At 37.5% G+C, this 25933-nt stretch overlaps 1 protein-coding gene across 2 annotated transcripts in view; it reads right to left on the minus strand.

Annotated features, from left to right (window-relative positions):
- MIPOL1 (mirror-image polydactyly 1) overlaps positions 1-25933 on the minus strand; it is a 186168-nt gene that overhangs the window by 134896 nt on the left and 25339 nt on the right. The window contains exons 2-5 of one of the 2 annotated variants that reach the window (XM_050335772.1): positions 22197-22228; positions 20268-20390; positions 19589-19723; positions 18240-18319 (exon numbers count right to left, since the gene is read on the minus strand). In XM_050335772.1, coding sequence (XP_050191729.1) covers positions 18240-18319; positions 19589-19593 — 85 coding nt within the window. In that variant the 5' untranslated portion in view covers positions 19594-19723; positions 20268-20390; positions 22197-22228. The remainder of the gene's footprint in view (positions 1-18239; positions 18320-19588; positions 19724-20267; positions 20391-22196; positions 22229-25933) is intronic. The other variant, XM_050335773.1, reaches the window with a different exon arrangement.

Genomic DNA, 25933 nt, shown 5'->3' on the forward strand with positions numbered 1-25933 from the left:
CCCACTCAGGAACTAGAGTTGTGTTACTGACAGCATGGCTGTAGGACTTACAACCTATTTCCTGGATTTTTCTCATGGAAACATGAAAAATTAATCACCATTTCCTAATCCTCTTTCCCTTAAATGACTGCTTAAAATAATGCTGACCGCAGAAAATTATTTACCTATCTTTCGTAAAAATCAGCTCTACCATAGTAAGACATGATGAATTTCTGCTATGGAGAGAGAAATTTTCGGGTTATTAACTAGACTCTTACTTATAGTGAGGTCTCCTTCAAATCCATTTTGGTTACAAAAGGAGTGTCATCAAGCTGTAATTAGCAACAACAAATTTAAGGCCACATTATTCATTCCTGTAGAGTGTGAGGCACAGGCTCATACAACTGAGGAACCTGAAGAATGCAAAACAGAAATTGTGCCAAAGAGGAAATTTATCTGATTAAAATGTTGAGTGATAGTTAGTTCTCTTAAGCTTGGCTACTAGATATTTTTAGGACATATTTCTGATATCAAGGTATTTAAATGAAAGAAAGATCGACATACCACAAACGTTCTTTCATAAAGTAAGAACAAGTAAGTTTTAATTATAGAACTATATTAAAAATGAGAAGGAATCAGCCTAAAAAAAAAAAAAAAACCGCAAATGGAAAAAAGGTGCATATATTCTTCATTTTTTCATTTAGATTTGTAGAGAACAAACATTGGAGCTTTTGCTTGTTTAATAAAGTTAGTGTTTCCAAACATTTTGGATAAATTATATGGTATACATTCTCTGATCAATCTTATAATATCCTCTTCAAAAATAATAAGAAACTGTTTATACAGTTGAAATCAAGTAGAAATAGCCCAAAAATACACATCAATCAGTATCAAGGTGTCATGCTTCACGTAAAAAATACCAAAGATCGTCTCTAAAATCTGTAGCAATAGATTCCTTTCTCCTTAAAGAAGTTAAGACACAGTCAATGGTACAGGAAATAGCCCTAGGGCACTGAGAGATGAATTGTGAATTGGTTGGAGTCAGTTTAACAAGTTCCACTAAAAAGCTGCGTGTCAACTAACTTGAGGAAAAAGTTATGGTACCCACTGCTCACCCATATTCTCCTCATTCACTTCAGCACAAACTTACTTGAATCCACTCTTACCATTCCTGTAAACTACAACCACTGATTATTGCACTAGAGAAACAACAGTCAAAAGCATATCAGAATCTTTGTTTCTGGGCACTAATAAACATGTGGGGACCATAACCTGATAAAACATTTGTAAATAGGTATAGCACCGCTTTCAGCACTGTAATTGAAATGTGCTCCTCATACCATTTCACAGCTAATGCAGAATTTGAACATGGGCCACAGCTACCTGGATTCTTTGAACAAATGTACACTGTTTCCACTGGCTTGAAATCCTGCAGATTTTTGGGCAGAGATTTCCTCTGAAGTGTTGCTACCTCTAAAACTGGATCTGACCTCTTGCTCCTCCTTATAGTAAGGAGCAAGGATCTCTGAAGAAACATAGGTTAAAAAAGAGATCACCAAACATATTACTCTAAGAACCTGCCCCAACTTGGGAGTGACAACACATAAGGGGAAAATTTGGAATCCTCTTCAGTTAGTACTATCTGAAAAGTAACCTAGTCTGAATTTCCATACTTGCAAAGCTTTTTATAGGGAGGAGTACACTTGGTTGAGATGTGTTTTCTGTTTTATTTATATTATAAAGAATTTGGAGAAGAGCCTCACCCAGATCGATACACAAAACTTCCCAGGTCACACCAACAGCATCACTACTGCCTACATGGAAGAGCAGCTGGGGGTAAGAGGGTCAGATAAGCATCAGGAGCCTTTCTATAACATCCTGAACACAAGCTGCCAAAAAGAAGCAAAGCTCTCTAGAGGACTAGTCGAGTCAGTAGATAGATTTTTATTTTTATTTTTAAAATCAGAAGTAAGCATGTCCTCATGAGGAGGTAAACATCTGCATTAGCATCTGCACTTCAGGGTAAATCCTTAGGCCATGTCAAGGTATGGGGTTTTATGCCTTTAACTGTAAGTTACTGCAGCTTAAAAAAATAATTTAGAATAGGACTAGATCTGTGTTGGTATTTATTAATGCTAATGCTGCTTCTTTAAGCAGTGTACATTTGCAGCACACCTTATCACCCAGATTCAATTCCCTCAAGCACATGGGTAAGACTAAGTAGCATCACAGCAAGCCTGTAAGTGGCATTCCTGGAAATGTTAGGCGAAACACAGAGGATATGTTTTTTATCTACTGATTTTGTATGAGAGAAGATGATGGCAGCCTCCTCCACTCAGAATTGGAAGCACTCTGCTCAAGGGCATTAAGGTGAGAATGTTTTACTCATTTAATAAAGCTGCAATGGTTTGGGGGGTTTTGTTTGCTTGGTTTTTTTGGTTGGTTGGTTGGTTTGGGTTTTTTGTTTGTTTGTTTGGTTTGTGTTTGGTTTTTTTGTTTTGTTTGTTGTCGGTTTTTTGTTTTGTTTTGTTTTTTTGTTTTTGGTTTTTGGTTTTTTTCTGTTACCATGCTAAATTTGTCAGTAGAATGCTTTGGGGAGGACATTTTGAACACTGTCAGATCAGTCGGCATAGCGATTTTTTTTTTTTTTTTTAACCACTTTATTCTGCATATAGCCCATTACCTCCATGGTAAATTAAGTGGCAATTTTAATCAATGCACTTCAGTGCTTTTCCTCATGCCTCCTGCAAATTGTCTTATGCACTAATTACCAATGCTGCAGACACACACTGGGGAGTAAGTAGCATTTGCAGTAATTAGGCTGTACAGAGAATATCAGAGAAAGTGTAAAACAGCCATGCAAACTTTGGAAAAAAAAATCATGTAGATTTCATTAAGTGGTATCACCACCACTGATTCTGGTTCTTGAGTATACCAAACAACTTATTTTCCATATAAAATAGCAAGTTCAGTTGCTCAGATTAATATTTCACTATAGGGAGAAGCTGAACAGCTGATCTTCTGTATGTATTTATCTTGAATGAATAGATTGTTCACATTGAGGGAAAGAAAAGCAAATGTTAGGAAGAAGGAATATAAAGACACCAGAATTAAATCTGGGAATTGATTGTGAGGGACATAAGGGGAAGATAATGCTGTCATGGCTTGAAACAGTATAGGTAGAACAGAATTCACTGTTGTTAAGCTGAGAATGGTTAAAAAGTCAAGTAAAAACACTGAACCTATCACACTGTGCAGGCACACAATATTTCTTATAGCTGCTTCTAAGAAGTGAGGGATTGGCACCAAGATCAGGGAAAGTACAGCATTAGAGAATCCTGTACCAAGTGACTGTGCAATCAACACAATCACAGCAGTGATACAACAGTGATACAAGTGATACAACAGTGATAAGTGCACAGAAGGTGTAGATTCAACTGGAAGACTAAGGAGGCAGTAGCTTTCCTTGTTTGACCACTCAGCATACTCAGCAGTCCCATCATCCAGCAGAATCCGGGTGGGCACCTCCTTCTCCCTGCTTGTAGTCTTTCAGCACCCCACTAGCCAAATTGTACCGATCAGATCAGAGGTTTGCAGGGGATCTCCACGGAATAGGAGTAAGGGAAAACAAATAAAATGCAACAGAACATGCACACAGCACCTCATAACACAGGACTGGCTAAAGATTTGCCTGCGGATGAGCACGGGGACATTGGAAGCCCCAGGTGCATCAAATCAGCTTCAAGCGTAATAGTACTTACTCCTTGTTACCTATAGCTTACTGGTATTTGTTTTAAGCTGGTCTGTGGCACAGACATAGTATGTTCTCATCTGTCTGAGAAAGACTGCATGAGTGAACACCCAGAGGGATGGCAGTAAGAGGCATACTAGGAAAAAGAGCAAAAGCAGGAAGGAAAAGAATGAGCTTGAGCAAAGCTGACTTAGTAGCTATTACACCGTAACACTTTCAGATTAAAAATGTGAAAAAAAGTAGAACAAAACTCTGCTATATTTGAGAAAGTGCAATGTCAATTACTAAAAGCCTTCAAAATTCAGTGATTAACAAACTATAATTTACTGTTAATCACAGAATCATAGTTTGGGTTGGAAGGGACAGTTTGGGTTGGAAGGGACCCTAAAGATCATCTAGTTTCAACCCCCTGCCATAGGCAGGGATGTCCCCCACTGGATCACGTTGCTCAATGCCCCATCCAACTCTGGAAGTGGCTAAACTTCCAGACTGGGCATCCATTGATTTTCTGGGCAACCTGGTCCACTGCCTCACCACCCTCTGCGTAAAGAATTTCTTCCTAATATCTAAACCTAAATCTCTACTCTTTTAGTTTAACACTGTTCCTCCTTGTCCTATCATAGCTGCCTATGTAAAAAGTTGCTCCCCCTCTTTTTTTATAAGCCCCCTTCAAGTACTGGAAGGTTGCAATGAGGTCTTCCCAGAGTCCTCTTTCTCAAGGCTGAACAACCCCATTTCTCTCAGCCTGACCTCACAGGAGATGTTCTCCAGCCCTCTGATCATCTTCCTGGCCTCCTCTGGACATGCTGCAACAGGTTCACATCTTTCTTGTACTAGGGACCCCAGACCTGGATGCAGCACTCTCTCTGAGGTCTCACAAGGCAGAATGAAGGGGTAGAATCATTTCCCCCCTGGCCACACTTCTTTTGATGCAGCCCAGGATGGAATTGTCCATCTGGGTTGCAATCATATGGGGCTTTTTTCTCAGTCTAAACAACAACACAGCTTCAATACCAATGGAGTTTTTTTGTGTTTGTGCAATACCAAAAATTTTGAATTTTAAACAAGAGGGAATATTCCCTATGCAAAAAAACTATCAAAGCAAAGAGACGCTGGCCCTGCCAAACTAACCTATTCCCACTGGAATAACAGGACACACTTCCCACAGTTTAAAAATACTTGATCTTGCCCCACCTGTAAATCACACATCTACCACACTTGCTGCAATAACTATGGGTGTAAAAGTATTACGTTAGAACTTCACCTTTTTATTTTCACTAGACTAACTGCTATTCTTTTTTATTGACTTTCAAATTATCTAGATTTTTTTTTTGGTATGTTAATAATACTGCATATGTAACCTGATAGCCACTAACTTTTCAAACTATGCAAATGAAATTAGTACTATGGCCAAATATTCCTTCATGAGCTGAAAATGATGAGTCAACTGTTTTGTCAAAAGACAAACATTCATTCATTTGGCTTTTTAACTACTGAAACTTCTACCAAACAGAATGACCTGACCGTGAAAAGCTTAGATTGCATGACAGTTCACCCTTTACTGAATGATAAAAAGATATAAATCCTGAAAATGAGGGGGAACCAAAATGAAAGGATTTTATAGGCATAAATATGCAAAGAAAGAAAATTAGTCTGTTGGAAGAAATCCTATTGTCTAGCATAAGTGAAAAGAGTTGGTTTAGATTTTATTCATTTTCAGAATGCCTGTAATTTCCTTTTTAATTCATATTTCAGTTGACACAAATGAAATACACATGATTTACACGGATATGTCAAAGAGTGTTATTTTTTATTTTTTCCTCACTATTTTATTTTTCCCACAATATGCAAACAAGTTTTCAGAATTAATATTAGGAAAAGTTACTTTACTTAATTTTCAAGAAGAAAGTAATTCCTGTTTCTGGAAAACAATTACAAATGCTCAGTACAAAATTAAAAGAGCAACAATACACATATTCTCCAAAACAAAGAAGAAAATGCAGCTTTACTTGTCTTTGGATTTAATACAGATTTATTTATGTTAGGAATTATTTAGACTTTTACTGTAGTATACTGAGAACCAATATCTTGCCATGAAGAGCAAATGGTTGTCCCTTTGTGAACAGTTTTTCTAATGTTTAAAGAGAACTGGGCAAAATTCAAGGTGATTATTCACTAGGACTCTAAAATCTCACTAAATCACTTCTGTAGCACAGCAGAATGGCAGTCACAGCAACCTGATTAAAAGCAAAGACTGAGCTCAGAGTAGTTTTGTAATACAAAGCTAATTCTTTTTATTTCTTAGTGTTCTGCCCAGCAAAAATACCATGTACAACCAGCAAAGCCTTTGCAGTAACAAAGAGGAAATCACTACGTAGATGCATTGGATGTTCAGTGCCCCAACAGTACATTCCCACAGCACTCTGCTGACAGCATCATGGGTCAGCTCAGAAGAATGAGGACTATCGATTTACTTTTAAGTAATTCTTATTCAGAAAATTTCTTGATTTATCTCTGAGGTAGGATATCTGTTCTCACTTCAAGATACAGAAGACAGAGGTTCACTGAAGTAAGCCTTGGAAACATTTTCTGGAAACTCTCATGGATATTTTTTGAGATGCATAAGTACTGTGACAGTAATTTTAAAGCCATCAAAATTGAGGCACACAGTAATGAAGTAACTGTATTGAGGTCATTGAGCAAGCCATTTGTCTTGGTTCCAGCCAGGACAGGGTTAACTTTTTGTGGAAACCTGAAAGGGGTATGGCTAGGCCATGAAGCTTATTCTGTACCACCTCACACCACTGGCGAGGGTGGGGGATGGGAGTCTCTTCCAGGTAGAAGTGGCTCCTTGTCTAGTTGAGAAAATGCAGCAGAGGGAGCTGTCTGGTATTGTCTGTTATTGCAGGGAGCCAGGGGCAGGGAGGAAGGGGTCTGTGGGAATCATTTCTTCTCTTATACCTTCTGTCATTAGTATTGTTGATGCTACTATTTGTTTTCTTATCTCATTGCTGTTTCCAGTAAATTCTTCTTATCTCAAACTGTGATCTTTGCCTTTTGTGCTTCCCATTGGAGTGGGAGGGGGAACAGCATGTGGGTTTTTTTAGTGGGAGTACTAAATTGGAGATCACCACTCCTAAACCATGACAGCCTTATTTGATGCCCCACGTGAGGCACAAAGGGTTGAGATAATAGCAGATCTGCCCAGAGAGCTTGAAAACAAATTTGATCTAAGCATTTACTGTATTAGGTATGGAGCCACTGGTCACAATGTTGCTTGGTCTGTTCATGGGGTTGTGGTAGCTAACCCTGTATATATTCCCATATGTGCTCCTCATGATAATCTTTTTCAGAGCAGGGAGAGGGATCAGGATTGCTTTGTTGATGTACTGTGGAATATCAGCTTATGAGATGATAACATCAAAGGCAATGAGGGTCATTTGGAATATGTTCAGTGTTGCTCTCCTACACTTACCTTGGGCACTACCTCTGAGAATCCATTAATAACCATAGCCAGTCTGTGGGAAAAACAAGGGAGGGTGATTCTCCCCAGTTTTTCACTCCTTTTTCCTCCTTCAGGCCTGTTACAACAGCTTTTGAGAATTCTGAATTCCCTTTGGAGGTTAAGGAAAGCATTACCTTGTTCAAAGTCTGCCAGATCTCCTCAGTGTGGTCCCCAACATGTTTAGAGTGGAGAAAGAGATTTCTAGGAAGGTCATTCAGAGATTTGCCCTGAGGGTGGATAGTGATTAGTTGCATGGAATGGGGGAGAAAATGGGTCAGTTTGGGGGGAAATTCTCTGCTCCAAATGTTTGGAAGTTCATCCCTGAACAACTACAGGACCCTGTTAAAGTGACATAATATTTGCAAGGAGAATGCTGTTGGCACCTCCAGAGAGGGGCAACTTATCGCAGTATGTTGAGCCCTGGCTACTGTATATTGAACACTATTCATATGCTAGACAGCACCTTCAGGGGAAGGAGGAGGAAAGCAGACCTTGGCCACTCAAACTGCAGCTGAATCAGGGGAACAACCTGTGCCAGCAGCAGTTGCCCCCATACAGAAGAAGAAATCCAAGACCAAATCAGTTTGCTTAGTGAGGGATGAAGAGGAAGCAGGGCCCTCAGAAAACAGGAGCAAGAGGCAGGGCCAGAGATAATCACCTGATCTCTATCCCCGGATGAGGTGTGAGATATGCAAAAAGATGTCAGCCAGCAGTCGGGAGAGCCCTAGTGACCTGGCTGCTCCAATGCTGGGATATCACAGCCCACGATATGAAACTAGGTGGTAGTGAAGCCGAGCAACTGCAATCCCTGTCTCAGGAGGTGGGCATTGACATGGGGATTGGGAAGAGGACAGAAACTCTCTGCTTCTGGAGGTGACTTCTGTCAAGCATGAGGGAAAGGTATTCTCTCAAGGATGATCTAATGGGGTGTCCAAGCAAGTGGAAGACCATGGAGAAAGGTATCCAGTACCTCAGAGAATTGGCTGTGCTGGAGGTAGTCTATAGGAATATAAACAATGAGCACTCCCCACAATTCATGTGGCAGAAGTTTGTAGAGAGAACGCCATCACTGTGCGCCAACTCATTGGCATTGATGTAAATGAAAGGAGAACAAACAGTGTTTCAGGTGACTACCCAACTCTGGCAATATGTAAAGCATCTTTTTTCCTCCCAACTGAGCTGTGCTTCAGCTGTGGAAAGACTAAGACTGCAGGGAGGCTCAAAAGATTCAAGCAAGTTAGAGGGAAAGGTCCCATGCCCCACCAGTACAGACCAGAGTCTCTGCTATTGGGAGCAAGCACCCTCCTGCTCGAGAGAGAGGGGACACACCATGAGGTAACCTGTGGTTTTACCCACACGACCATGGGGAGGACATGAGAAAGTGGGATGAAAAACCCACCTCTGCCCCAGCAGCACAGGTTCATGAGTTGAGAGGAAGAACAACCACAGGAAATTCTTGGAAATGCAGCTCCAGTTTCCAAGTCCTCAGACAGAATAGGAGGGCTGATGTTACTTCTGATCCTCTTGAAGGGACCTCCAGGTCACACTTACAAATGAGCAACAAGTACTATGACCAGGGCTAAGGGGGCCCTGTCTCCAGCCAGGTGGAGGAAGGGGACAATCAGACCTACTGGAGCGTGTAGATCTGATGGCCTGGCACATCAGACCCATGAGAGTATAAGGCTTCAGTTGACACAGGAGCCCAATGAACCCTGATGTCATCAAGATGTGCAGGAGCAGAATCCATCTCTATTTTTAGGGTGACAGGAGATCCCAACACCTGACTGTACTGGAAGCTGAAATGAGCCTGACCAGGAACAAAAGGCAAACACAACCCATTGTGACTGGCCCAGAGGCCCTGTGCATCCTTGGCATAGATTACCTCAGGATAAGGTATTTCAAGGGCCCAAAAGGGCATCATTGGGCTTTTGGGACAGCTGAATACCTTGCCTGGTCTCTCAGAGGACCCTCTGCTTTGGGACTGATGAGGGTTGAAGAACAACAGGCACCAACTGCTATCCCAACAGTGCACTGTTGACACCTCCACACCAACCAGGACTCTGTGACCCCCATCCATGAGATGATTCGTGAACTGGAGAGCCAGGGAATGGTCAGCAAAACTCACTCACCCTTCAGTAGTCCTACATGGCCAGTGCATTAGTCCAATGGAGAGTGGAGACTGAGTGTAAACTATCGTGGCCTGAACGAAGTCACACCACCGTGTGTGCTGCTGTGCTGGACATGCTGGAACTTCAGTAGGAACTGGAGTCCAAGGCAGCAAAGTGGTGCCACCATCGACATTGCTAATGCATTCTTCTCCATTCCTTTAGCAGCACAGGGCAGGCCACAGTTTGTCTTCACCTGGAGGGGTGTCCAGCACACCTGGAATCGACTGCCCCAGGGGTGTAAACACAGCCCCTCTATTTGCTGTGGACTGATCCAGACTGCACTGGAAAAGGCTCCAGAACACTTACTCATTGATGACATCATCGTGTGGGGCAACACAGCAGAGCAAGTTTTTGAGACAGGGGACAAGATAATCCAAATCCTCCTGAAGGCTGATTTTGTCATAAAGCAAAGTAAGGTCAAGGGACCTGCCCAGGAAATTCAGTTTTTAAGAGTAAAACAGCAAGATGTATGTAACCAGATTTCAATGGACACAGTCAACAAAATAGAGCTATGTCCATACCAGCCAGTAAGAAAGAAACACAGGCTTTTCTAGGTGCTGTGAGTTTTTGGAGGATGCATATTCCAGATTACAGTCAGACTGAAAGCCTTCTTTATCATATGACATGGAGGAAGAGCAATTTTAAGTGGGATCCTGAACAACAACAACCTTTTGAAAAATTAAACAGGAGCTTGTTCATGCAGTAGCCCTTGGCCCAGTGAGGACAGGACAAGATGTGAAAAATGTTCTCTACACTGCAGCCAGGGAGAGTGGTCCTTCCTGGAGACTGGCAAGAAATACCCAGGGAGACTCAAGGATGAAATCTCGGGTTCTAGAGTTGATAATACGAAGGATCCAAGGCCTGTTAGACCCCAACTGAAAAATACATCCTGGCAGCTTATGAAGGGGTTTGAGCTGCTTCAGAGGTGATTGGCAGTGAAGCACAGCTTCTCCTGGCACTCTGACTGCCAGTGATGGGCTGGATGTTCAAAGGGAAAGTCCCTTCCACACATCATGCCACTGATGCTACGTGGAGTAAGTGGGTAGTGCTGATCACACAGCGAGCTTGAATAGCAAAACGGGATCGCCCAGGGATCTTGAACATCATTGTTAAGTGGCCCAATGGCAAAAATTTTGGATTATCATCAAGAGATGAAGAGGAGAAGGTGACATGCTGAGGAGGCCCTGTCATATAATCAGCTACCAGAGAATGAAAAGCGATACAGTCTCTTTACTGACGGTTCCTGCTGTATTGTAGGGATACATGGAAAATGGAAAGCTGCTGTATGGAGCTACACAAGTTGCAGAAGCTATTAAGAGACAAGGTGGATTAAGTCAGGTTGCAGAGCTGAAACCCATCCAACCATCTTTAGGTATCACCGAGCAAGAGAAATGGCCAGCACTCTACCTCAGCACTGACTCCTGGATGGTAGCAAATGCTCTGTGGGGGTGGCTGGACCGATGGAAAAAGACCAATCAGCATCACAGAGGTAAATCCATCTGGGCTGCTGAATTGTGGCAAGACATTACTGCCTGGGTGGGGAAGTTGGCTGTAAAATAACCTTTTTTGAAATTATATTGACTATCATTCTAATACAGAGAACTTCCAAACAATTAAAACTGTTCTAGAAGTCAGTCAGGTGAGTAGAACAATACAATTCAAATGCTTGTTCTCTGCCTACAGAGAATCATTTAAGTTGTTAAAAAAAACACAAACAAAGAGAACAGTATTCTTATTGGAATTTTGTTGAGAAGTTATCTGCAAATGAAATAAGAATAACCAAATTTGTATTATGCATTAATGTATTTGTTTGCTCTATATAACATAACATAAACATACACCAAAAAAAAGAGGCTTGAAAATATTTTGTGTGCTAAAATACATACAAACCTCAGAAGTTTAATATTTTTTTAAAGATTTTTGATTCCTTAAGGGAATCTAAAGAGAACAGTGAATTCTTTGTTAGCAATTTAAGTGGGGGACATCTGTGTTACTTCGAATCCTTCTTTATTCACCTGTATTGAGTGGAATCCAACACCCTTCATAAAGAAATAAATTGAGAAGATTAAGAGCAGTTTGAGTTATTCTGGCAAAGGCAATTTTTTACAATTCTCTGAGGATTCCAATTATTTTAGTAATGATGTTTCCCTTGCCTGTCTCTCTCACTAAGTCTTTTGTCCTCCTCTTTTGCATCTAAACAGCAATTGTGTAGAAACTGTTGAATATTTAAAATAGAAAAATGCTTCTCGGTCTTTAAAATATGTGTCCAATCATTACTTTGGTATTCACTGCAGTTAATCGTGATGCATTTATTAATGTGTAAATACCAGACATTTCCTTTGGCATTCCACTCTCCGTTTGCAATTCATTAACATATTGTTATTTTAAAATACTAGTCTCTGAGAAGACATCAGATTTTCATTGGATTGGTCTCACACTTGAAAAAGCATTTTTATATTCTGAATGCATCAAAACAGCAGAATCTCTAGGCAGATACTAAGTGGGATTCACTGAAACACAATGTTAGTTCTAATGGAGGGATGATTGTGTTTGGTCTTTTGAAACTTTGAAGTATAGGTAAGTCTTGATCACACAAATTAATAAATCCTAAAGCTGGAGTTAACAATAACCATTACACCCAAATTCTGCAGCTTAGCCCAGCCAATTTTTCAAAAGGTCAGGTTGTGAACTGGAGAAGATCAGGGAGGTCCACCGCATAGCTTTGTTGCCAGGCATCTCTCGTCTGGATTGTTGCAGGCATTTATTAGTATTCGTCAGCAGACTCAACAAAGCAAACAAGAAATTCAAGCACGAATAATAAAATGAAATGCTGCTATATAACCCTTTGTCATTCAGCAAATATGGGACTTTTTAGCTACATTGTTCCTAAACCTGGGTTACTACTTTAATTTTTCTCCACAGTGCTGACTGAATGAGTATGCATGTGTGTTAAATGCAGAGCTCCCTTAACAACTGCAGGACTGCCATTTAATCTGTTGGTAGATGGACCATTTCCTGTGGGAACTCTAGCTATGATTTCCAGATCCACCAAATAAATCTCAGATTAAGATTCCAAATGAAACCTGCCTTTGGCAGATAAAAAATGTCAAGATGGATATAAACAGTAAAATTATAAATTATCTAGGTGTTGCACGATGACTTGATGTGCGTTTTTTGTTTACACTTTCCCTGATATCACAACTATACAAAGGCATTCATCAAATGTCACACTTTCATAATACTGGAGGCATCATTAAAACTGTTTGGCTAAGGACCTTGAAGTGTTTAAGCAGTAGCTCAAAAGTATATTTGTGCAAAGTAGAAGAATAAATTTACATATCAGCAGCAGCTCATAAGGGATGGGTAAATATTCTGTTTATCTCTCATTGTAATTCAGGTTAGTTTAAATACAGGGTTTCAGGATATCATTACAGCCTATATGGAGTCATTACATAATTTCCAAACATAGTGTCTTGCTGGAGTTTTACTAAGCATGCTGTGTTTATGTTTTCTAAACCAGCTAAAAACAAAGTAAACCTTCCCACACCATTTGTCTTTTGCTATTGTCATATCAGACAATTGCTTTTCACATATAACCCTTTCATTATCTAAATCTTAATGATCCAGAACTCCCTTTTATCTAGGCAGGGTCATGTTTCCTGATGCCCATTAATTATAGCGGAAATTCTCTTATCCAAATGTACTCAACCTCTCCTACCACAAACAAACAACTAAGGCTTTGCTGAATTAGAGTTCTAAACAAAATCCCAGGAAACTACAGCTTCAGAAGAGAAAAAGAAAATTTTAATTTAAAGTGTCTGACATAAAAGAAAGAACACTCTACATAAAGTGGTCATAAGACACCTTGCCCTCACACCTTTTATTCCAAGTAATGGTCTACTAAAGATGCAGGTGAACTCACAGATAAGAGTCTCCCTGAAGGGCCTTTAATTTAATGAAATTTTTGTTATGCCTTTGCTCTTAAGGAGCATTGTAGCTTTATGAAAATAGAGTTAATGAAGGTTTCTAAAGAAGAAAATAACCAAATTCCTCTTGCACTTGTACTAGGTCTTTCAAAGCTCCTTCTGAAGCACTACTTAAAAATTACTGTGGTAATAAGTGCTGTTCTCTCTGAAGCACATTTTAAGACATTCTGAAGTTAGCTGCACTCATATTTTACTTACTTAAGTGATTCAAAGTGCAATACTTTAAGGTGTGCATTCTCTCCATCTTTAGTGGTACAGATAAGGCACTACGCATTTTGAGCATATTGTAAAGGTTTGAACAAAATCATATTCACAACACTGCAGTGAGTCAGGAAAATACTGCATATCTAATTGTGCTTCTGGTGAGGAGCCTTTCTACATGCAGCCTGGCCAGAAATGCACTGCATTCAAGCTCTCAAAATGTACAAGGAAAGAAATGGGATGAAAAAGGGAGAGATGAGAATTTATACACACAAAAGGGTGACTATATATTACAAAAAAGACCACGCAGTATTTGATGATTTTTCAGTTATCATTAGCTCATTCTTATCTTCTAAGTCATGTCACACTATTCCCTCTTTCTCCACGGAAGATATTTTCTTCATCTCCCACATGCAGTGTTGTTCAATAATTAGTAGCCATTCTTCCTGTGTTTTACTCAGAAAGTTCGTCTTCTCAGCCTCTTTTCTGCCTTTTACACCATAGAGAGAAACCTGCAACTATGTTTGTTGCTTTGCAAGGGGATCTCTGACAGCTAGCACACAGCGAGCTTGATGCTGAAATCACAACACACATTGCAGACACTGATCAATTTAGACACATGGGTGTAGAGGACTCTGCCTCTGCATATCACATAGATTTTTCTGCATACACACCCATGCAATATCCAGGCCTTCTTTCTTTCACAGGTAAACAGCACTCTTTATTGCTAAAAGAGAGTAGGAGAGGGAGAACAGGCTCACAGTATCTCCTGTTGAGGCATGTAAAAGAAGAAACAGACTTCAATATGTCAAGTTTGGTTTCTTCTGCCTCTGCTTTAACCTTAGAAGAAGGGCTTTAGATTTACTTTAGAGTGTTTACAGCTGTAGTGGGTATATTCTGGAGAAAGAGAAAGCAGTACCTTTACCATTAGCTGCTTTTTGACCCAACTAGAGCATGAGATGAACAACCTTTATAAGACCATATTACTCTCAAAGCTTTACCCATTTATCTTTGTGTGTGTCAAAGTCACACAACAATAATTCCAGACAAAAAAACCCTTGTAATTACTATTACAAAAACAAACCCACAAAAAAGCACATTAAAATCATTACACGACCAGAAAAGCCTTCTACTTCTGGTAAGACAGTCAAAGTTAGCAAAAAAAGATCACTCATTTCTCTTAACCTATGCATATGACTGTACATTTCCTCAATTACCATGAATGTAAAAAAAAACCCCAAAACAGCTCCCCACCAGATAAAACACTTCCTTTCCAGATTTCCTCACACAAGATGATTCTACAGTTCTGTTTCAATCTGCACTATCACATCTCTTTAAAGCCAGTGTCCAGACACGCAATATTAAAGTATATTTACAAGCTGTGCAACCATTCTTTTGAAGTTACGTGGAAAGTTTCTATACGGATGATGACTAGGAGTTGCCATTAAATTCCTACAAGTGAAATTGGTTCACTGACTTACACTTCAATATGTGCTTTAAGCAGTGGCTTAGAAATACATATATTTATTTCTTTGTTTGAAAAATATAATAACCACCTTTTAAGAAAGCAAACCACTTTGCCATTAAAATTAATCAACTTTTTACCTTGTTTTAGGAATTTAAGAATAATAATTATACAATGCTTTTAATTCTGGAGTCAGCAAAACTCTGATTTTGTTGTCAAAACAGATCAAAAAGTACTTGATATTCTAGAACTTATCCTATTTTCTGCCCTGTCCTGAAATAATGGATGCTCAGACATATGACATAAACAAAAACATTACAACCGTGAAAGACCACATAATACAGAAGGAGTATAGCTGCACCCATTCAAATGTGGTACATGATAAGAATCAAATGAGACACAAATTTAACTCCAGTATTTGCACACTCACCACTTTCCTATCCTGCTAACTATTTTGGAAAACTGCCATACTGAGTCCTGAATGTATATGTAAGTACAAAACCCACCCAATTTCAGGTTCCCTCTTGTGCTGTCGCAGTATTCATGGTTGTGTAGTTTCTATCATGCATGTAAACCCTGCTCAAGTAACAATTCCACCAAGGTGCAATGTGCTTCCCCACACCCATCATCACTGCAATGCAAAGATATGCACCTATTTGCCAATCGAGTTTATTTTCATAATGGAATACTATTCTGGGCTTTCTAGGTTGGATCCTGAATATTTTTCATTTTGAAATGACATAGTCTTCACCGATCTGCTGCCAGTGCTCCTGGTACCTTCTCTTAAGCATGCTTAGAGAGATATGAAAAAAGGCACTAACCTCCTATTAAAAACTAGGTGCTGTGGAAATAAACAGTACATTTAAATTAGATGCAAACACAAAATAACAAGCCTTGCACATAAACTGTTCTTTAATTCTTCCTAATATACTAGAACAGAGACAGTCTTCAATCCACACAGGGATAGTATACTCCAAACAACTCAGAAACTTAAAAGAAAAATCTCACCTATCAAACACTTCAGATATACTCCTTTTAAACACTACCTTTCTTTCAAGCATTTTATTTTATAACATCTATTAACAGGTTACATATTATCCCACATAACTGCCATAAACCTACCACTTCTCTGTATCTAACATTTTTCCTACTTTTTAAAATTCTCATTGCTTGACTAAATTTTCACCTAGTTGGCTGAATTTAATCTCAGATTTGCTTTACCATCCTTATTTGCTGACAAATAATTTAATCTCCAATATTTCAGTATGTTATTAAAAATTTGAATAAATCATTATGGGGTTATTCTAAACCCAGCTCTTAAACTTTCAAGCTACAAGCAAGGAACATCTAAATACAGTACAGTACCAGATGCACAAAGGAAAGATACCATGATGACAAAGCAAGCAGAACACAACATGGTACACTCTTCAATGTAGACAGAAAATGAAAAGCTGCTGTGATTTAGTAATACAATGAGAAAATGCACCAGAATGTCTACCAAGGGCACTTGCTAAACATGTTGCTGAAATTCAGCTATTACCTTTATGATAAGTGAATGTAATTTAGCTGTTAATAAGCAAATAAAATTCTGCAAAAAAAAAGAAATTCCTCATCCAAACAAGTATGATGACATGAAATTTACCCATAATCCCTTTTTCTAACTTTCCTAGGAGCAAAAGCATAAGAATTACATGACTTATTAATGATAACGCTAAAAAAGTGTTTCAATTTTACTTTTCTCTATATAACAACATCTATTGGATACATGAATCTGTAAGCGTTAGTTTGGAAGAAATAGTTTTCTAAACAGATAAAAATATTAATTTAATGCATCAAAAAATAATACACATGAACCTCAGTAAGTATTCAATTTAAAAAATATCTGTGAGCAGCAGCAGAACACCATTTCTTGCAATTAGACAGAAAATATTTCACAGAGAACCAGCTTATAGTATTCACTTGTCTACTTTGAAAAACTTAACCTTTTGAACCATTCTTAGGGTATGCTGACCCCTAAAGGTCTAAAAATACTAAACCTGATTAAGCCATTACACATTTAAATCATCAGAATACAATTCTCCACTGTTACTCCACTATGACTACTTTTGTTTACAGACTACATAATTCAAAAACTTTTTAACTTCACTCAGTAACAGCTCAAAATTCCATAAATTAAAAGAGGTCTATAAGTAGTTTATTTTACAGAATAATACAGATAGAAATCCATTTACAGATGAAAGAAAAGCATCACCTCCAAGATGGAGCATTTCTTTTTTCTTCTAAACAGATTCTTCATGAGAAACTTGACATTTATTATCTTCTGAGAGAGAATACATGGTATAACATTCAAAAAAAGGAAATATACAAGATGCTATTAGGCTTTGATATAGAGGGGAAACACCTATTCCATTTTGGGTTTTTTTAACCTACATATAGTCACTTACTGGCAAAACTCCACCCTTAACTGAAGGTCTCCTTCCCTTTCTTCCTTCTGCACATTATTATCTATTCACAAGCCACTTTCTGACAATTCTCTTCTGCAAAGTCAGTCATGTAATGTACTCTCAAATTCAGTGTTTTTTTTTTTTCCCTAAGTTTCTGCCATGAAACATAGAAGAATGTATATGTGAACAATCATGTCTGGTCAACCAAATACAAATACAAAAAGATCTTTCCATCCTGATGGAGATGAAAACTCCATGAACCAAGGAAGTTCCAAGTTAAACAAGGCCCCCTTTACCTCCAAGCCTTACCTTACTCTCTACATTCACTTAAGGTATTACTGAGAAACTAGTTAATATTAGTAGGTTTAATCTTATCCTAGCCAGGAGTGAATAGCCAAGAAAGTTACTTTAAGACAGAGCTTCAGATTTATTGTAAACTATTAAGGAAAAAATGTTGGAAAGTAAAATGCAATGTACAGACCCAGAATTTAAATAAGACTTTTTAAAGTTACACAAAAACATTATTCAATAATCCAGAAAATAAAGGTGAAGCTTTACATTTGTGTAGCTGTTCTCCTGTTACCCCGAATACTTTTAGGGGGCAGTGTGTGGTTCTGTTTTTTTTTCATTTCTTTTCTTCCAAAGTCAGTCATACATCAGCAAGAACAAATACATTCCAGTCGCTGCCTCGCACTGGTACAACAACAGAGGTTCCTTATTAATATCTTTAAAGTCCCTACCTTTTGACCAGTTCTCCATTTGTGCTTCTGAACTTGTTTGATCTGGCACTGAGTCCAGTTTTTGCTTGAAGATTTCAGAGCTAAAATAAAGTAAACTCTAGATAAATAAACTTGGAACACACCTTTACTTTGCCTTCATTTGACGGAAAATTTACAAGACAAATGATGTAAAAATATTTATACCAGGACAATAAAGTCTGCATACTTTAACAGTCAGTGAAAAACTATATTTCTCAGTAACATATTTTTCTTCACTCATCTAATTTTTATAATTGTTTGGTTCAGCTGTTTGTTCCAGGTAAAGCCTTTGTTGAAATATTTATTAGTTTGTTTTTTTTTCTTCTAGAGTCTGGTTTTGGAAGTACATGTTACTGAGCACAGTCCAAATCACACCAAGTAGTCCCACTAGAGGCAATGAGACTGCTCACTTTGGTAAATATTATAGATGGTGGTAGCGTTTCACTTTACAGAATTCTTTCTCCTGCTTTAATTTCCTAGATAAAAGTGGTCCTAGTTTAAGTGGTTCATGATCACCTCATCTCTGAATTTGCAGGTCTTTCTAAACAGTTAAATAATGCATCCTAATATTTGCATACATATTGGTTCAGAACATAGTTAATTACACTGTTTCAGTATTTCATATAATCAAAGATCTTCAAGAAATAACCCCCAATACTCAAAAATAAGATCTACAGTAAAATGTTATGCCAGGCATCATCTTGGGTATTAAAATATATGCTCCCTTATGTGTTAAAAATCCAACTCTATTCCGTATCTCAAGGAAATCTAAATAAATCTGTAATCTTGCTAACACAGTATGCTTACCATAAATTTTATTACTTACTCAAGAACCTTTTTTAAAAAGTACTGTACAGACAATTTTTCATCTTTAACTACGTAGTTGTGCTTATTTTGTATGTTTTCCCTGCTATTTTTTTTTTTTTACATTTATTAAAAAGATAAAACATGAGACTTGAAGAGACAGTGGTTGGATCACGAAAACACCCAGAGAGTTGCCACTGTGCTGAAAAATGTAAGAGTTCAAAAAATATTTAAGGACATATTTCAAAATTCAAGCATATTATACCAAGACACGTTCTAACTAATAAAGCAGTAGAAGAAATTATTTTGCTATACAATACCAAAAAAGGCAGAAGTTTTCATTTTCATCTTTAAGATTATAAACAAATTTAATTGTACAAACACTTAAGATTCCACACTAACATTTACATTAAGCATTTAAGAAATACATATTTAGCTCAATTTTGTTTTTGACTATAAATGTGCATGATTTTAAAAAAAGCATAGAATTTGATGTGCTTAGGTCTTAAAAAAAATAAGAACTTCACCTCATATCGTGGAACACTGAGTTCCTTACAAGAATCCCTCAAATGAAGCTGTACGCTTCTTCTTCAATTCTGTGTAACTGTGTTGATTTGAAGTTGGCAATCTTTTCCTAAGTTCCTCATTTACTTTTGGATTAGCTGAAAATATAGAAGGTTATTAATATCAAGAAATAGGTTTCTGTCAATGAAGCCATTTCCCTACATATTGCACAAAAAGGTTCATAATAATTGCAGTATTTTAATAAGATATTCATATAGCAAGACATGAAGAAAATATGGTATTTAATAACCTCTGGAGTATTTTAAAACATGTCTTAGGGCCTTAATGTGCCTAGTAATATACTATTTAAAACCATAATTTTATCCCTCCACAATATACAGTCATTCTTCCTCGCCATTTACCCAGCTAATGAATGCCAGCAATTAGTAAAATGTAATCCCATTGCACAATCATTTTAATGCTTTTAGCACTCAGAAAAGTAAACACCAAATTAATACTGCTCAAGCCATATCAGATCCTAGTTGGAAGCAAGCAATTATAGTTCAGCTCCTCAGGTGTAATTAAATGATTGGAATGATTTAGTTCCATAAATGCAAGTTAATTCATAAGCAAGCAACAAATATACTGGGAGTAATTACAAGAAACATTGACAGTCTAAGCAGGACATGTGCCTTCCCGTACCTGATACAGGAAAATGCTGCCCTCTCCCGGAAATAATAGAGTATGGCAAAGGAAAAACTGGTGACCGAAGTCAAGAGACTGTCTTCATAGGTGAAATAGGTTTTGCGAATTAATATGAATCTTCTGGTTTACACAAAGAGGAAATAAAAAAAGATTGTTGATATCAGATTAAGGTCTCCTACTGGAAAAAGTCAAACGGAAAGATTTTTGGGGCTCCCTAGGGTTTGCCACTTAATTTTCCCACAGTAAGAAGTAAAAATGTTAGTAAACAGAACAACAAAATATTCCAGATACCAAATATTTAAACTGGTTGCTTTGAACACAAACTCTGCAATAGGTAACTGACTTGTGCAAAACACTTACATGTACCTTCATAATAGGTACTTTGAACATTAGGTATTTTTGGAACCAAAACTTATTGAACCATCATTATTCAGTCGGTGTTTAACTTCACCCCAACAACAACAATCAGAAGCTGGCCATGAAGGTTTTCACCAAAGGAATAATTGGAAAAATTGAATATTATTATTCTAAATTGTTACTTTCATTTGAAGACAATCTCTTAATAATAAATCTAATAATCAAAAGAAATTAAAGCTGGAGATTAAAATAAAGTGTTCTGGTAGAGTGAGACAAAACCAAAAATAAAAAATGAAACCATAAGCCAAATGCTAGAGTTAATTTTAAATCCAGAGTTAATTTCTTTATTCACTATCCATTTATTCAACCTGTGCTAGTGTTAAACTACATAATGAAAGTGAAAATAAAAAATAAATTGTCCTTATCTGTTGAATATAAAATTGAAGTCACAGAAAATTCATAGTTAAGTACAAACCCACCTGCAAATATGAATATAAATTATCCAGTATCTTCCTAATAATGAAAGAAATCTCAGATCTAACACTTTTGCCCACTACAGAAATAACAAATGCTTCCCAGTGCTGCATATAGCAGCATGGGAGAAAAAACACACACTGTGGACAGTATTTAACTGAGAACTTCAGGAAAGCTTGATTCAAAAGCACCTGATCACTGTAAAAGCCTGACATTATTCTTTAGCAATAGCACTTTGACATCAAAATATTTACTTGTTCCAGATCTTGGTGTATTTCAAAACAGACCCAAGCTGTAACAGTAACCTTCACTGTTACTTTACTTACTGTGAAAATGAAATAAATTATTTTAAGAAGTCATATTATTAAAAGTTTAAAATGTACAGCACATTTGCTTTGCCCTTTGATGTCACAGTCCTATTTTTCTATTCAAATCTTGTACACTGTAAGTTAATTGCTTTTGGAAACTACTTATTATTCATGTAAAAATTAATGTGCCAATGTGTTTAAATCCTTTTAAATGACCATTCATGCATCTTTCTTCTTTAAGTACCAATGAAATCTGTCAAAGATATCAATGCAAGATGGTCTTAGACAAAGTTCTAATATAGATTTTTTTCTGCTAGCATAAGATTTTCATTTTCGTCAACTTTACTTAAATTCCATTAATTTTTTAAGCTGCTTTTAATAAATTCACAAGTAAAAAATTTTAGGCTCCATAGTCTGTCATTTGTGTTCCAGCTGACTTTATGAATATTAATAACAGTGTTATCCTGATTAAATAGGCTTCATATAAAATCCCTGTGAATCCTATAGCTCAGACATCTCATTTTTCCAACTCTTTATGAATTTGGATTCAGACATTAAACTGGAAAAAACCTTAAAAAACAGATTCAATGGTACACCAGTGTACCCTTAAGCAAAAAATTAGATGTTCTAATGATTCAAATAATTAAAATTGATAGGACCACCTATTGAGATTTCAGGCTTTCTGTAAACATGCAACATATTTTAACTCTAATGAAAACATCAACACTTCAGAGAGAAAGGATTAAGAATCTATCATAAAATAATAATACCTTGTCCTAATGCTTACCTTAAACAACAGATGATATAATCTTAGATCTTCTGTATGGAGTGTGATTTGCACAAGTATTTCCCAAAGAGAAAGAAATTAATGGATGCTTAATTACATAAGCATGCACATGAAATACATGAACATTCTAGTTTACCATAGGTGTACAGTGAAAAACAGCATTAACTTTTAAATGGTTTATGCTTTGGGAAAAGCAACATTTTTCTTAAGAATATCCAATTGAAGTACATAGGAAATATTAATATTATCCTATGAGACATGTAGTCTCAACTGTCAACTTCTTTACATGCTTATATGTTCGAATTATTTACATCTGTGACAGACAAGAATGGAAAACTAAGCTCATTTCACTGCCTTCACCTTTTTTTTTAATGCAGTGCTAACTCAAATGACTGCTTCCTCATCCATTCAGGCATATATTCTGCAAAGATGGCCATTAAAATACTTTGCCTTCCAGTACCTTGCAATATGAATGGATTTTAGGAGGAAAAAAAACCCCTAAACAAAATAATTACTTATTCAAAAGGATAGCATTCCAGTCCTGGTTCTAATTATTCATCAACACAAACCAAAATTTCCTAAAAATAGGAATTAAATAAAAATAATATATATATAAAAATAGCATATATCTGCATGATAGGAAGCATACAGTGTTTTACTTGTGCAGTTCTGAATAGTTTTTATTACAGCTGCAGCAGTATTTCTGCTCTCAGAGGAAAAAAACCCAACCTCTGGAGTGTCTGTAGAATAAATACTATACAAAGGAACACTCCAAAATAATAACACCAGCCCCATAACAGCACAATAACACTAAAACCAATGCTTTCCCTCCCTGGGTAGGACTGAGAAGTCCATCTTCTAAGCTGGAGTTCAGTAACTGACTCCCCCTCGTTGGGAACTGAAAGGCTGTTGAGACCATTCCATGTGGAGACCCAATAACTGCAAACCCCCATTCCTCGGTCTTGTCTTGACAAGGTTTGAAGTCAACCACTGAATCGTGGCCTTAGCTGCTGTGACAGGACACAAACGCCTGCTAGTGTCGACTGAATTCACCACTTCTTCACAAAAAGTCCTCGGATCTTGGAAGAGTTTTTCCAAACAGAGGGTTACCCCACCTGCCCTGCCTCTGGTGGAACAAGAGACCAGTTCTCACCACCCCTTGGAACAGCACTGAGCCAGTCTTTGTCACTCTTAAAGAGGCAGTTAACAGTTGCCACTGACAGTGGAGGGATGAAATACTATACACTTTATGAATAGGGAAACAGAAAACAAATTTTATCACTATTTTCATAAGATCAATTATATTACCTGGATCTCTTGAAATATCCTGAAACGTTTTGCTTTGGGGCATGCTAAACTAAAAGTCTTAATTTAGGAGGGTATGCCACATAAAAACCAGTTACCATCTCAAAGCATTTCCCTAGGGAACAAACAGTTTTCTTAGCCCAGGTGGATGTCAGGTTTTGATGCAATGATACACTCCTCCAAAAGGAGTCACATTTCCTCTCTATCTTAAGAAACTTTATGGTAAATAAGAAATCTAAGGCAATGCAAAGTAAATTAAAATTAGCTTTGGACAGTTATAAAAACACTAGGCAAAGGATAACTTCAAATAACTGTTAAACGTGCAATACTACCCATCCACAAGATACTTAAAAGCTGTGAAATCAATCATACTTTGATTACAGAGCTACTTATTTTCTTGTATTTTATTATTTTTTTATATTCATTAAATACAAGTAGTTAATGCAAAATATTGTTTCTTTTAAAAAGAATATGAAACATAGGCAAGTGAAATAACCCCATATGTGGATGAATGCAGCATGAGTAGTACTTGAAATTTATAACTCTAGTACTGCTAGAAAGACTTTATGATTTTGGTTCATAGAAGTAACTTCACTATCTGGAACCTTGATAAAAACATTTTCCGAGAGGCCAGAGTCATTTAACAATCCCTGGGTTTTTTTCCCTGCTGATTCTTGACCCAAAAGGAGATGAGACATTTGCAGTTGGTTTCAACTAACCTGCATAAATCAGAACAGACATGAAGAAACAGGGTTCAGGTATTTTTCCTCTCTTGCTGCAGCAGTTTCTTCACATTCTTATTAAAAAATTTGCATCTCGTGCTTTTAATGATAGCATACAGTAAGTCAAAGAGTGCTCATTCTCTTTGTCATGCTTTTGACAAAGGCAAGAGAGGAGGCATAAAAATGCACTAAAACAACTGCTTTAAAATAGGTTTTACTTGTTCCTAAATTAAATTTATTGGATAAAGGACATGTACTTTTCTCTTTATTTTTTTCTCCATAACTTCCACTATTAGCTCAGTGTCTTCAAGGCTCAGTTTTCTCTCTGTGCATCAGGAAATGTTTATGTGTATATCAGATCACTAACAGCCGCACATCTCTTCCCCCCTCTGATATATTCTTTCATGTTTACAACCTTCACAATCCATATTAACAATCTTCATTAGTATTTTATTTACTAAACAATCTTCAGGCTGCTCTGTTGTCTTCTGTCCTTTGTCCTCCATTTCTTTGCCTTTTCCTTAGTTTTGACAAGAAGTTTTGCCTTTTCCTTCTCCCTCCACCTGCCACCTCTTTGAAATGTAAAGAAAACTGTAGAGGATGTTGTCAAAGACTGTCTCTCCTTTTTTCACAGCTTTTCTCATCTTGATGTGCATTCTGTGAAGCAGCTTCCTTCTGTGAAACCTCTAATTAACATTATTTTCATTCTAATAATGAAACTATGAATGCTTTGATAAGGTGTGTTACAGCCAAATCATGTAACCATCCTTTAGTTTTGTTGTAAATCAACGGATAAATATGTGCATTTTAAAGTAGCTGTTGTCTTATCTGGAGCCAAAATAATATTTAATACAAATATTTCAGTAGAATCAGCACCATATAGTGGTGAGCACTGTGTGAGTATTATGCTCTGTTGACAGGATCATAGCCAGCAGACAAAAGGGAAGTGATTAAACCCCTGTGCTTGGCACTTGTGAGATTGCATCTGAAATGCTGCATCTGGTCTGACCTGCTCATGGATACTCTGAAGTAAGTCCAGCCATCGAGATCATTAGGGGTCTGCAGAACATGAATTATGAGGAATTCGAAAAAGTTGAGATAGTTGGTTTTAAAAGAAGGCTAAAGGGGGTTTTTGGGTTGATTTTTTGATTGGGTTTTAGCTGTCTTGGGAGCAAATATAGAGAAGACAGAGACAGATTCTTCTCTTGGAGACAAGTAGTAACCCAGAAAACTCAGAGTTATGGGTAAGAGTTTTTTCACGGCAAGGAAGGTTCCTGGAACACATTGCTCAGAAAGGTTACAGAATCTCCATGGCTGGGGATGTGCAAAACTCATCTGTATAAAGCAACTTGACCTTTGGAGATGGCCCCATTCTGAGCAGAGTCTGAATCGGATGATATTCACAGGTCACTTCCTGCCTAACCATTTTGTTATTCTAAGGATTGCAATAAAATAGAACTAGGATTCCTGTAACACAATAAATTGTGGTTGCTTTCTGCTTTACAGGGTAGATCAGTAGATCAGCAGCGGAAAAAAAACCAAAGAACAACCAAATAGTAGTGAGGTATAACCAAATGTGGCAGACAGGTTGAATGCCAACAGGAAGGAAACAGTACAACAGCATCAGCACAGTATTTTGAGCCCTACCAGTCTTGAGTACCCCATTTTCCTACATGACTGGAGGATTTGGCATTAGGCCTAATGTCAAAT

Source organism: Myiozetetes cayanensis, unplaced genomic scaffold (assembly GCF_022539395.1).
Source record: "Myiozetetes cayanensis isolate MyiCay16 unplaced genomic scaffold, myiCay2020 scf6-25, whole genome shotgun sequence".
NCBI classification, from domain to species: Eukaryota; Metazoa; Chordata; class Aves; order Passeriformes; family Tyrannidae; genus Myiozetetes; species Myiozetetes cayanensis.